The following is a 14,834-nucleotide window of genomic DNA, read 5'->3' as shown; positions in this document are numbered from 1 at the left end:
GAATTCCGTTTGATTGACCTCTGCATATTTTAGGAAAATACAAAAATATCAGTTAATAAATTTCTTGTAGAACTATTTTATCATTTATGTTTGATTCACTACACTCTTTGGTGCAAAGATGTAAAGTTTAAGTAAGAATTGTATTCTTACTTGTATTTATTTTTGCAGTCTTTTTTTTTTCCAATTTAAAACTCAGATAATATGGTAGCAGGAGCTTCTGGTCACTTTTATGTACATAATGCTTTTGAGTGTTTGCAGCGTTTTAGTACTGATTATTTCCCCACAGGCTCCCTTACATTGCTATGTACCCATGTTCTTAGATTTAATGGAGGGCGAAGATGCTAACCCGATGTTTTGGTATCAAGAATACCTCAAATAGGATCCAAAATATCAAAGTTTTGAAGACAGTGGTTTGAATTTGGCATGCATGCAAAGAACAAAATGTGCAAAATATTATTGTTATTGTTGTTGTTGTTGTTGTTGTTTTTAAATAAGCTTATTTTTGAAGTATTGAGAGCTATTTATAATTTTTATCTTGTAACCCATACAACTTCTGTCAACCCTTTAGAATATCTACCATCACTGTCATATATTACGTGGCCCAAACTGCTGCAGTGATTGGAGAGTCTCTTCCAGTTTCAGTAATGAGATGGATATTTGCTAACACAGCTGAGAACTACCTTGTCCATCCATCTCTGTTAAATTCCATTGTTACTAGGATATAAGAATATTTTTTAGCCATTTGTAACATTGGAACAATTGCTTTTTCCTGTTTATGGCTTCATGGTTATACAATTGTAGGATACATAAGAATGAAAAATTTTACTTCCATGTCACTTGGTGTGGAAGCGTACTGCAATTTTGCTCTCCTTTGGCTACTTCTATGTCATTTTAATGATTAGCCACTATAACAACTTAAGCAGACAAGGAGGTTCAAAGTGGTAACAATACAGTGAAAAGTTTTTTGGTTTGGGGTTGGTTTTTTTTATTCTTGCCATTCTAAGTACTTTTTAGAAGGGAACAGTGGGTTTAATGAGATGCTTTTGCATCAGTGTGTCAAAGCAGTTTTGCTTTTACAAAATAAATGTGTTGCTTTTTATTCTATTTATCTTTGAAAGAAGCAAGACTGACAGTATTTTGAAAGTACATTGTGGGCATTAAGACAAGAGTGATTTGTGCTGAGAGGTAGGGGGTAGCATTTTTTTTCATTTTGATTAAGCACATTTCCTTGAGAGGGAGGTGAAAAGATGGCATTGGGTTTTAAAGGTATATCTCATACCAGCTGTAGGATTTCTAGTTTTATTTTTAAAGACTACAGAAAAATGTTTAAGGTGTGTCCTGCGTAATATATACCGAGATTTGCATTCACTCCATTGATAAAATAAGATATAAACGGAATACAGTGAATATAATTTGTAAAGCAAGACAATAACTCTGTAGTGTTACATATTTTTATAAGTATCAGTGAATGTATGGTCTTGTTAACTCTAGGGAGTTTGTCACAGGTGGCCTGATATCTTTGTTTTATTTCTAAACTCTTTGTTAGCTCTGGATGTTTTAATGGAGTTTTTTTTAAAAGGGCTTTTAAAAGAGTCTCATTATCAGAAGCGAAAAAATATTGAAATTTTTCAGATACTTTCTGACTACTCTCAGTAACTTATTTTTCCTTCTAGGTGGTCCTCACTGCCTTGAAGTTATGTATTTTCTGTACGTGTACATATAGCTCTCTTAAGCATGGACATCTTTCTCCCCATAACTCAAATCAGTCCATAGTGCCAAGCTTCCCTTGTCCGTTTGTGAATCATGCATCCTGAACTGCAAGCTGCCACAACACTGTTGTAATTGGCAGAACAGTTCATCATCTCATGCTTCATTGCCTGTAAAGCTGCTTTGAAAGTCCTTAGTTTGAGCTGCTGTTAAAATCCCTGGTTGCAGAATTTCAAAGTTCTTTTTTGACAAAAGAGAAGGAAATGTTTTTCTCCTCTTCCATATTCTTTTGAGTGGCTAGTGAAGCAAAGTACTTCAAAATTGATGTATGTTCCACACTGTAATTCTAGGGCATGATTCCTAGGTAACTGAATGAAGACATAGAAGGAAACTGCTTGTTGCTTCTACTCCATAGGCATCTGCTCTACGTTCTGCTCTTCTCTGAAGTAACATTTTTCTTTATCAGTTATTTTTATTACCCTAGCTGATATTTTTAGCTTACACCTTTCAAGATGCTCTCTAAGTCTGAAGCTATGGTCTTCTACCTATTAATAAAATGCATTCTGACCTGTGTTTTAAGCACCATAGGGAAACTGGCATCATTTTCTTTGCTTCAGATAGACAAAGGAGTTCTCCATTTGACTTCATATGCAGAAAAGCACGTATCTGGCTTTCAGAGTATAAACAATGAGCAGATGTGAGGCTTCCCTAGGATTTTCTGTTCATAAGTGCTTGGAGAACATCAGCAGTTGTTCTGGATCAACATTTTCACTGTGTCCATTTACAGCAAGAAGGGCCATACAGAATGACTTTATTTTTCTTCCCATGTTTAAAGAGAAAATCAGGGAGGGAAAAAAAAATGCTTAAGACTGTGAGGTGTAGCAGATGATCTGTGTTCTACGAATTTGCTTGAACCACACCTTGCAATTTAATATATAACCATGCTCATAGTGCCATTGAAAGGAAGACAGTGAGATTTATATTAGGAAAAGCTGTTACTTCATGGAAGTATTCACTGGAAGAGCAATGCACAAAAGCAGCAGAAACGAAAACCTCCTCAAATCTTGGTGTATGATGCACAGATAGTGCAAGCCTTCTCTAGCAGCATTAATTGATAGTGTAAAGGCTTAATTGAAGGCCACTTTCTGAGTAGGGAGAAGCAAGCTTGTCTTAAAAATGCTGTTCTGGGACAGTATGGTGAGCAGCTGTACCTGAAGATGTAACAAAATAGCTGCTGCATAGCAGAATTATTAGGATTAACAGCAGTGATGTCGTTTTAGTACCTGCAGCAGTCAGAAGTAGAGTCTCCCTGTGGTAGGCACTGCTCAATCCCTTTCAGGCTGGGCATGTGGTTAGATCTAAGTCAGGAAAACCACAGCTAAAGTGATTTTGCAGGCAGGTATAAAGAAATCATTGTGACTTCATGAGCTTCGTGAGAACTGGGGAAATCCTAACAACTGTTGAATGTATCAGCAACATTGGGGGGAAGCTGTATAGGAGTTCAAAGCACAAATAATATAAATGTCTATGATCTACCAGTTTATACATCTTTGGTTTTGTCATAGTTGATGCACAAATCAAGTGTTCACAAAGGGCAGTGCAGAACATAGGCTAGGAATGTGTAAATGGAAGAATACCTCTGACAGAAATGCAAAGAACTAACTGTTCACTTCAGGCAATTGAATGACAGAACCATCTTGAGCAAGCGCACTTTATTCTGTCTTTTATGCTGTAATTTATTCTCATTGTGTGCTGTGAAGTCCTGCTTGGAGTGTCTATTCTCAGCATAGAACTGTTTGTCAAATTTCTATTAAGCTTAAGGTGAAAAATTAATGAGCCATTCACTTCAGATATTTCAAAACTAATACTGCTCTATTATTAATGCAGCAGAAAGTTGACGATGTGGGTATATACAATTATGGTTCAGTGTTCAGTCAGACTGATTTTTTTTCTATATTTGGGAGAACATCATTAAAACAGTGTTTCAGGTCATAGAAGCAATTATTTTAATGAATTTTATGAGTAAACCCTTTAGACAGGGTTATTTATTAACTTTTTGTTTTTATCAGATCATGGCAAAGTGTGACTTTAATAAACAAATAAGGATGTAATTCTATCCAATCATTCTCTGAACTTGAAAAATGAGGAGAAAGATGATTCTTGTAACAAACTTTCTAGAGAAAAATAAATAAAATCCTAATTGCATAATACAGCTGTGGGTAAAGCAATACTATTTTGACTACAGACATACAATATTATGACTAGTTATCTTCTGTTTCATATGCTCTGATTTTTCAGCCTTGACAAAAGTCATTGAAACGATGGTAAAATTGTATTTTAATATGGAATTGAGTGGAATATGTAGTGTACGAGTATTACTGTTAAATTCTTGCAGGAAAAGCTTTTCAGAAATCTCAGAATATGTTATCGATACCCAGTAAGTGAAGTGACAGAACAGTCTGAAATGCTGGGTTAGAACTGTGTATGCCAGACAGAGCTGGGACTGAAGTTGATGCTCAAAGTTTGTGCTTTCACTGAAAGATAAACCCCACAAACCCACCAAAAAGCACAGTCACTGCAAATGCAGAAATGTGGCTCTCACTTTCTGTGCAGAAACTTTCTAAAGATTGCCTCTTTTTGTGCACCTTAAATTAACTTAATCGTTGATTAGCACAGTTTTCTTCTTGCATTCCAGTATGTTCTCTGAAGTCTTTCATAAATTAATAGTACTTTTAGGTCTGGCATGGTTAGGCTGTTAGACTTGCACAGAGGAAGGAATTCTGTTTCACGGAAGATTTTCATGGTATAAAACTAAATTTCATTACAAGAAAAATCTCAAATTTAAATTATCCTCAAGGCATCTGTTATGCTCTCAGATCCTGAAAATACTGTGTCCTCCAAGGATTTTGGCATCCAAGCAAGAATCTCAGAAAGTTCTTTCAGTTTGTTTATGAAGTCGCACTGGACTGTTTTGCAGCTGGTACGGCACCAAACCCATGAGTGTTCAAAACCTGAATGACTGTAGCACTGGAAAACTCTGGATTTTTGTGTACTGTGTTTTAGTGGGAAGGTTTGTCTTCAATATTTCAATTCTGAGTCCTGTTCATGATGCAGATAGCTTTCCTCAGCCTCCTAAACAACGTACTGTCATGTCAACTAATAAATTGCTGGCAGAGGGAAAGGAATTCTAATTTTTTTTTCTTAAAGCATTTTTTAAAATATTCCAATATGGCTTTTTTAAAAAATACTTAAGTTCTGTTACAAGATAATTGTATGGAAATCAGACCTGGAAAAGATGTCAGGAGGTCATCTAATCTAGACCTTCCATCAGGGAGGAGATTGGACATATCTACATCATTCCTTACATGTCTGTTTAATCTTTTCTATATAAAAAAAAAAAATCAGTGGTAGACATTTTATCTGCTTTGACAAGCCTTTATAATTCCTCCTATTAGTTGTTCTTCCGGAAATTTTCCCTTCTGTATTTGAAATCTTTTTCCCCACGTACTTCAGACTCCATCTTATATTGTGAAATGGTTCATTTTTCAACATGGGAGGTTTTCTCCTGTAAGTTGTTCTCAAAAGTGTATCTTTCACAGTTTATTCAGGTGTGAAGCTTGAGTTGTGGGTAACTGGAGAAAGGAGAGATGCTTTTCATCTGCAATGTTTTAAGCTTCGTTGCTCCTGTAATAGTCTGCAGATTGACAAACAATAGACAGAAAATAATGTCTCAGTTACACAGCTTGGGACATTTTAGGATTCTTTTTTATTCCAGAACAGATTCTCAGAGCTTGAACAAACTGACTTTACCATCAATTTACTGAATTAACAACTTTCAGGGATTTTCTACCCCACCCAATTTCAAGACCAAACTTTGTGTCAGGTATCCTGTTTTGAACCAGTTTCACCTTTCCACTTAAAAATTTGTCTGATTCTTTCAAGATGAGCTCTGATCACATTTCCACTATGTATTAAAACCAAAAACCACTTTTTTCCCCCAGAATTAAATGCTACAGTTTTGGTTGATTTTTGCATTATGTTTAAAGGCATGCTCTAAGAAGGCTCAGGAGCAGAAAAAAGTTGGAAGATGTGTGTGGATTATTTTGTTTGATTCAGTACTCCGGATAGTGATTTTATAGAAAATTAGTACAAAGGGTGCTGCTTATATTTGATACTCCCTTCACTTTATGATTGTAAGCACACAGAAAGTAAAGGATGCCTTCTGGTTGTAAATGACTCCGTGTCAACAGAAAACATGATATTTGTTTCTAGTTGTACATTGGGAAATTATTTAGTAAAGGAGGTGTACTTTGAAGGCTTTTAGAGTCTTGCAGGTTTTTCTAGAGCTGTTTTGTGCCCTATGCTGTGAACCTCCGATGCTTAAATGTTCAACAGTCGTGTTTATGGCAACTCTCTATTCTCCTTTTCCCTTTAAAGAGAGATTTTTAAATATGTGTGAAACTGCTGATGTTGCTGAGGTTTGTGCTGTGGCTTGTTAAGATCTTAAAACTGTAAATGAAGTATTCTGTTGCTTTCTGATGTGCACCTTCCTTTACTTGACGTGTCTGTTTGGTGTGCTCTTATTCCAGACCTCTGCCAGCCAAGTCTCCAACCTTCCATCACAGAAACACCTCTGTATTTATAAAATAAATTGTAGTCACTTTAGGTGCGTTATACACTTTGAGACAACTGGATGATCAGATGGTGTTGTCAAAAAGAGGAAGGTGTATATTCAAATTTTCAGGCTTTTTGGTATATGCAAGCAAACACATCAAGTTGTCAGTATTTCATCAACATCCATCTTGTGTGGTGATTGTAAAGTTATCATGAAGTTATTACAAAGGTTTGTTCATGTCATAGCTTTCCTCTTGAACAGTTTTAGTGCCAAATAGCACAATTTGCATAGAATTCGAACATTCAGACATCTAGCAAAGCAAGCCACCTTCTCAGTAGCAGCATTGTGCAGTGCAGACAGATACTTAGGCATGATTTCAGGCTGTGTAAATGTCTACTCTTCCCTGTAAGGCTGTGCTCAATGCTTAGTTGAATTTTAAAGTTATTGCTGATGAATAATTCTATTTTTTCCCTGATTCCTTTAACTTCACACCAATTAAGTTGTTGTGTTTAAGTCACACCCAATCTAATATCTGCTTGGAGTCTTTGAAAGTTTCTTTCTTGTCGAGCTGCTCCCCAGATAATACATTATGTACGTGCAGTATTGTGGCATGTGTTCTTGAAGGTGTGTTTTGGGTTTTGGATTTGTTTTTTTCTTTTCTTTAAGGTAAGTACAAATTAACAGCCTCTAGTCCAAATCAGTGGTTTTAAGCTGTATTTGAGATGTTTGCTTTTTTTATTGGCTTTATACAGAAGAGAAACCTTCTAATATTTACTGAATTGCTGTTCTCTTTCTGTTGTTTAAGATGGAAGCTACAGGCAAAATCGACCAAACCTCACAACACTGTTAGTACAACCAATTTCTGCAGTGCTTGCCAAAAAACTCATTTCCTTACCTGAGGACACGGTCACAAATGATAAGTGTATACCCCTCCAACTGCCAGCTACAGGTAATGCTTTTTAAATATTCCTTTCTTTTAATAATGAAACGTTCTTGAAGGACTGCACTGCATATAACTAACATATTTAACTGGTTATGTTTTGCTTAGCTGCTTTGTAGAAAAGACTATGAAGAAACGAAAAAATTATGCTCCCAAAATCTGATAGATGTAATATTTAGCTTTTTTTTTTTTTAAAAAAAAAAGTCTCTTAGTAAAAGGTATTAAGTTCTAACTCTTAACATTGACTTAAAACCTCTATCTAGATACCATCAGGTTTTGTTAGTGCTGCAATGTGGTTTGCTTGGCATTGCTATACTCCTAAGAGTGTGGTTTTGACAGTGAGTCACCAGTACCAGTATTAAAGTTACCCTGTGTCTCTTTGTTGCTTCTGGAATAATAATACTATAACTATAAACAGTGATGTCTTTCTGTGCTCCTTAATTTGGATCAGCTATAGAATAAACAATGTATTATTATCTGAACCTGCAGACACCTACTCCAAGTTTCACCATGATAATAATGGTCATCATAAGAACAAAATACCTTGAGCAGAGCTAGATGTAATGAAAGAATTCATTAAGAATGCATAATGAAAGAACACCTTCCAGATAACATTCTAGATGTGACGTATGTTCAAATAGTAGTGCTGTTTGGATTTTTATTGTGAGCTAGTCTATCTTTCACCAGAAAAAGAAATGCAAAAAGTGTGGTGTATTTTACTATAACAGCCGTTTAAATCAATTGATTTGAAGCACTGGCCTTGGAAGGGGGCCAGAAAATTAAGTTAGCCACTGTACCCTGTGCTAAATACAGTGATGATAACAGTAAAAACAAATTTTAAAGGCAACCACTGTATTACCACATATGTGCTGTATCGCTTGTTTATGGCTTTTGGAAAGTTGTAGAATAGGAATACAATACAACAAGTCGTAAAAAAGGTTGATTAATTTTATGACTTGTGTTAGCATTTCTAGTTATACATACTAAAAAGAAAGGCAGAAAGACCTCATGCTTCATGGCTTAAGCTGTTGTGGTTAGGCAGGACTGTTGCTCTCCATGCATGGCTGACTAGATGTTTTCAAGATTAACTGATCTTCCCCACAACCAGTAGACAAAGACCATATCAATGCGAAAAGGTCATTTTGGAAGGAGCAAGTGCTTAAGCATTCCAGATAGGATGTGTGAAGCTTGATGGTATTGTAGGAATTTTCAACAGCTGAAGTGCCTGAAGAAAAGCATGAATTTGGGCTGGCAAATTACACTCATTTTAGGAAGATGAAAGGCTGTACTGTGTCTGTTTCTCAAAAAGCTTTGTGTGGAGGCTGCAGGACAGAATAACCTAAAGGGTAGCTTATTCTACTTTTTCTATGCCAAATGTGCTGGTTTTTAATTTCCTGGAGAAGGCAGGAATTCTGTGTGGTAGAAATTTCTGGAAAGAAACAATATTCCAAGATACCAGTCTAGTAACAGCCAAGCTGTGTCCAGCTTACTCTGAGTGAACACAACAGCTTGTGTCTGATTTCACATAAAGCTTCTGAACCACGCTAATTAATGTCTATAACAAGAAGCCTTGCATAATTCTATAATGCATTATGTTATTTAGCATTGAAATAATGGTGAAACTATAGATGTGCTGGAGCACATAGTGTGCTGAATTGTTCAGAGGCAAACTGGAATCTTGTATAAGGTGGCAGTCCTCTGAAGTTCACACTGACTGGAAAAGGGGAAACATAACAACCCTGTATTTAAAAAGGTAAAAAAGGAGGACCTGGGGAACTACAAACCTGTCTGTCTCACATCTGTGCCTGGCAAGATCATGGAACAGATCATCCTGGAAACTATGCTCAGGCGCATGGGAAACTGGGAGGTCATTGGTGACCAGCATACCTCCACTAAGGGCAAATCATGCCTAACAAATTCGGTGGCATTCTGTAATGAGATGACAGCATTGATGGATAAGGAAAAAACAACTGATGTCGTCTACCTGGACTTGTGCAAAGCATTTGACACTGTCCTGTGTGACATCATTGTCTTTAACTGGGACACATTGATCTGAGAGATGGAACACTTAGTGGATAAGGAATTTGTTGGATGGTTGCACTCCAAGAGCTGCACTCAATGGCTCAATGTAGAAGTGGAGACCAGTGACAAGTGGCATTCCTCAGGGGTTCGTATTGGAACTGGTGCTATTTAACATCTTTGTCAGCAACATAGACCATGGAATCAAGTGCACCTTCAACTGGTTCAGCAATAACACCAAGCTGTGCGGTGCAGTCAACGTGCTGGAGGGAAGGGATGCCATCCTGAGGGACCTGTACAGGCTTGAGAGGTGGGGCCATATGAACCACGTGAAGTTCATAAGGCCAAGTGCAGTCCCAAGTACAACTACAGAATGAGTAGAGAATGGATTGAGGGCAGCTCTGAGGAGAAGGATTTTGATGTGTTGGTTGATGAGCAGCTGATGTGACCTGGCAATTTGCACTTGCAGCCCAGAAAACCAACCGTGTCCTGTGCTGCATCAAATGAAGCATGACCAGCAGGTCAAGGGAGGTGATTCTCCCCCTCTCCTCTGTTGTCATGAGACCTCACCTGCAGTACTGCATCCAGCTCTGGGGCTTTCAGTACAAGAAAGACATGGACCTGTTGGAGCAAGTCCAGAGGAGCTCACAAAGATCACCAGAGGGCTGGAGCACCTGTCTGTGAAGACAGGCTGATGGAGTTGGGATTATGCAGACTTGAGAAGAGAAGGCTCCAGCAAGGCTGGAGAGGGATTGTTTTGAGATAATAGAGTGATAGAACAAGGGATAATGGCTTTAAGCTGAAGGAGGTAAGATTTATATTAGTTGTAAGGAAGAAATTGTGTGGTGAGGTACCAGAGCAGGTTGCACAGAGAAGCTGTGGCTGCCCCCTCCCTGGCAGTGTTCAAGGATAGTTTGGATGGGGCTTTGGGTACCCTGGAGGGCATCCCTGCCCATGACAGGGGGTTGGAACAAGGTGGCATTTAAGTTCCCTTCCCACCTAAACTGTTCTATGATTCTATTTAGTAATAATAATTGCTAAAGGGAAAGTGCTGAACAAAGCAATGTATATGAGAACAGTGTAGGCAGAATTTGTAGTCTTCCTGTTGCTTTGAAGAAGCTTAAGAGAGAGATTTCATTTCTGACGTAGAACTCATCACTTATCTGTCAAAAGAGGTGAATGAGCAATTCAGATGATTGGTTGTCTTAAAATTTGTTAGAATAAAATGATCATCATTCTCTCATCAGTGTGTTTCAAAAAGCTGAACAGCAGATTCATCAGTAATGATTAAACATTTATATATAGTTTTCTCACATTGCCTCTTATTTCCCTTAGCCTTGCAGTTTTCAAGAGATATAATATGACAGAGGGAGTGGGAGTACATGGAGAGAAACATCTGAGATAATTCGAATGCTTAGAACCTACAAAGCCGATAGTGGGAATTGCAGTTAGTTATTAGTTTTGTGTTAGTTGAAGTTACTAATTAGATTAGCTTTTTATTTTGGTACTATGCATCATTGTTCTCATTTCATCTGAAATTCTGTGCTCCCATGAACTTTTCCCAAAAATGGGCAATTAGAAGGAATTTAAGAGTGTGGTTTTATAGAGAAACTATATACTTCTGAAGCTTTTTTTTTACTGAATATTACTAGGATATTCACTAGAACATTGGGAAGGTTGCTATAAAACTAAAGCACTCCTATAAATATAAATGAAGAAGGTCCTGCTGTGTTGCAATAGACATTCTTTGTTGTTTACATTACCTGCCAGTTGGTAGATTTTGCCAGGTGCAAATCATCCCTTTTCAGTGAATCTTTTGCGTATTTAAAGGAAATGTATCCAGTGAAACTTAATTTAAGTGTTTTTCATTGCTAATAACCATATACTTTGTGTTAAGTAGAAAGCCTGGTAGCCTGCAAGACTGGGAGCTAAAACCATGAGATACATGTTTAATTTTTCTCGCAGGCTTTAAGTGTCAGTTTTCATGCTCATATGATTCACATCTGAGAAAATAGAAGATGAGAAAGATCTAGAATTTCACTAGAGATCAATCTCCAGCTGTCTGTGGCAGAAGGACAGGCCTCAGGATCAACTTGCATGATAAAACAGCTTTCATTGTCATGTAGTCTACAAGGAAAAAAGGTGCTGTATTTTTCAGAGGATGAATGGAACCCTGAGGAACTTGACTTGCCAGACTTGTAAATGGGGAGATTAAGGGGGGTATTGTTTAAAAGGTTCTCAGCTGAGATCCTCTCTAGAACTTTGGAAAAAAAAGGAAACGGGTATGTAGAAAAAGGTGTTCATGTGGCTCAGTAGCTGTTTAAAATTATAGGAAACAATAGGTAAAATAAAAATTGTTTTTAACATAAAAGAGATGGTCACTATCAGAGAGAGGCATTTGTGATAGGAGGTGTTCAAGTTATTTATAAATGGCTGTTATTAAAGGTCTGTCTCCCTCCTTCCTCTTCAGCTACAGGATATTGTGCATGCTAAAAATTACAGGAAGTATAATGCAAGCATTCATGCATTATATCATTGATCTCACTTAAAGGCTTCTAAGTTGGTTTTTTTAGCCAACTGTATTTAAATCCAACCCTGTTTCTTTCCTCAGATCAATCAAGATCATAGAGACTATATTGTTTCAGAAAATATCAATAGAGTCAACAGACACAGAGGGTCCTATTTCTTATGAGCCTTTAGTGCCTTTTGTTGTGAAATAAGTGTAGTTTCTTAAATTCTAATTTACAAATAGTAAAACCAAGGCATGGATAGTTTAAGTCACTTGAATGATAACAGATACTGAGTGAATAATGGAGCCAGGTAATACAAAGACTGCCAGCATTCTGCTATAGCCAGCAAAATGACTAAGATCAAAATGCTTTTTAAGTAATTTGATTTTTTGTAACCTTTTTTAACCTACAAAACACAGCCATTGATGAATCCTAAATCATCTTAATGACTGCAATGCAAAACATCATTATAGGCTGCAAACAAATCCACATCCTTAACCAAAAAGTTGAGAGTCGAACAGGGAACAAGAAGTAACTGTTACTGAAAACATCTGTAGCATAACACAAAGAAGAATTTTTATAAGACATGGAAAATCTATACAGTTCCACATGTCACATGGTCATTGTACTGGGTTTTACAGTCAACTCTTCCCACGTGAAATTTGAATGATTAATAGTATGAAAGGAATAGTTGGAAGAGTCCTTAATTTTCCAAGTTATATGACCAACCTCCAAGACAAAGTTATCTGCCAAGTGCTGCACTAGTGCAAATCAAGCCTGTCTTCAGTCAGAGGAAGGGCATGAAAAGGTAAAGGATATATATATCCTCTTATTAGGCTACAGCCTTGTGATGTTGTTATATGTGTTTCTCCTTCGTAGCCTGCTACTTGTCAGAGAAAAGAAGGAGTACTATATTTAATAAACTCTGTCTGTGCCATCACATGCTATGATATCAATATGCAAACAATCCCATAATTTCTAGGTATTTGCACACTGCTAAACATAAATCCAAGAAAACAAATAGAGAAAGATTACAGTGTATTGTGTGGCAATGCATGTTGTTGTATCTACCAAATTTGAATTCATTATATAGAACAGGAGAAATACAATGATACTCTGCAGATATTGCTTACTAAATGTTAAATAGGGAAGCCAGATATAATACAGACATACTGTATATGAAAATTTACAAACATTTATGCTAATACTGCTGGATTTTGTTTTTCTGATTGCTTTCAATTCTGTTCTCTCTTTCAATAGAAATTCGTTAAAGGAACTAAGCATAAAAAATGTTGGAAGGGACCTTAAAGATCACCAAGTTGCGACCCCCTGACATGGGCAGGGACACCTCTCCCCAGACCAGGCTGCTCAAGGCCCCATCCAAGTCAGCCCTGAGCACCTCCAGGGAGGGAGAAGCCACCATATATTTTTTTAGTTTATCTTTTCTCTGCTCCTATCTGGATCAGAATTCTGTTCTTCTGTGCCATTATTTTTCTGTGTGATGCTTAGGTTTTCATTGCTGTAAAGTAGGTAAAGAGTCTCTCAAAATGGCGTAAGCTTATGAAATTCAACTATAGGATATGAAGCATTCTCAGAATTCCTAACGCTCTTTGAGCATGACACATTTATTGTGTGTCCATTAGGCCACACTGGTTTAGAGCCTCCTTAAAGGACTTTATTCTAGACATCACTTACTTTCAAAAGCTTTTAGTCTGAATAGATTTATTGTTGGATTCCATAGTGTAGATCAGAAAATATGATCGGCTAGCAAAAAAAAAGTGTTCATTAAGCTCCTCAGACTGAGATTTGGCTTGAGGACTCAGAGTCTGTGAATATCCAAGGAGAATATATTGTTAGGCAACGTGGTTAGTTAATCAAATAAAAATTTAGTAGGGAAAAAAAAAATAAAGATACTAGATTTCAGGGAGATTTTGTCTAGATGGTGTATTGCTTATATAAAGAAAGCAGTAAAGGCTTTTTGTTACAGGGACAGCTGTCTAAGGGCTTTGACGTATTCCTGCACAAATGATTTTATAATCAAGCAATGCTGCACATTGTCACAGATTCCACACTGACTTTTGCATGTGCAGTTTTATAGTGTTCCACAATATTTTTTCAGAGATAATATATAAATTATATACTATTTATCGTTTTATTTGCTTTTTAAAGTATGTAGTTATATTTCGTATGGCTTTTTTGGTGTGTAAATTATATTGTTATATAATTGCTTATGACAATTACATGTCATCATTTAAAGTCCTATACTTTAAATTAATTGAAAACTTGTATAAAATATAGAGAAGGTAAGGTTTTGCACTCACATTGGCATGATGAAATACTGAGAAGTAACTAAAATGTATTTTTCACAGTCCAGTTCCAATAAGATTTCAAAAGCACATTAACTAGGCAATCCAATACCCCAGAATTTTACTCAGTTATTCTAGAAAATGTCTAATGAAAATGAAGCATTTGTTTCAAATAATGGCAAAATCTGCTGTTATATATTTTGCAATGTGTACTTACCAGGGTATTCCAATGTATACTTTAACAGGCTATTCCAAATATTATATACCATTCCATATTATTCTGTGCTGTATTACCAATAGAATATAACAAATCTGTGACATATTTGGTTATTCATTATATTTAAATGAGTAGCAAAAATCTTGTCAAACAAGTCCAATTTTCAAACCTCAGTCCCTACTGATGCTTTTTACAATCTAGTACTCAAAGGAATGCCCAGAAAAGTGTCTGATTATAGGTGTTTAGTATGATCAGGATTCAGGAAATTAACCTACATTTGAAAACTTTATCCTTTTCTTATGTTGGTATGGGATAATGTTAAATAAAGAAATAAAACATAACTCATTTTAGAGGCTATGAGTAGTACTTCTTTGCTCATTTGAAGTTCCAATATTATCAAATGAGTGAGAAATAATTTCTATAATTAACTTTAATTGAGAGATTGTCATCTGGTATGAGGCAATTTTCAGAACTCAAGTCAATAAATAGGGAATATTGACAATAAATACTTTTCTTTTTT

General features: G+C 36.4%; 1 protein-coding gene across 1 annotated transcript in view; it reads left to right on the top strand.

The window, feature by feature from the left end:
• NAALADL2 (N-acetylated alpha-linked acidic dipeptidase like 2) overlaps positions 1 to 14,834 on the top strand; it is a gene marked incomplete at both ends in the record, with an annotated part of 350,941 nt that overhangs the window by 217,945 nt on the left and 118,162 nt on the right. Inside the window, one exon of the mRNA XM_084267228.1 lies at positions 7,128 to 7,271. Within this exon, the coding sequence (XP_084123354.1) occupies positions 7,128 to 7,271 (144 nt within the window). The remainder of the gene's footprint in view (positions 1 to 7,127; positions 7,272 to 14,834) is intronic.

This window comes from Gallinula chloropus, assembly GCF_964237585.1.
Source record: "Gallinula chloropus genome assembly, chromosome: 8".
Classification (NCBI taxonomy): Eukaryota; Metazoa; Chordata; class Aves; order Gruiformes; family Rallidae; genus Gallinula; species Gallinula chloropus.
The sequence above is the reverse complement of the archived record's forward strand: the minus strand, read 5'-3'. Positions and strand labels throughout refer to the sequence as shown.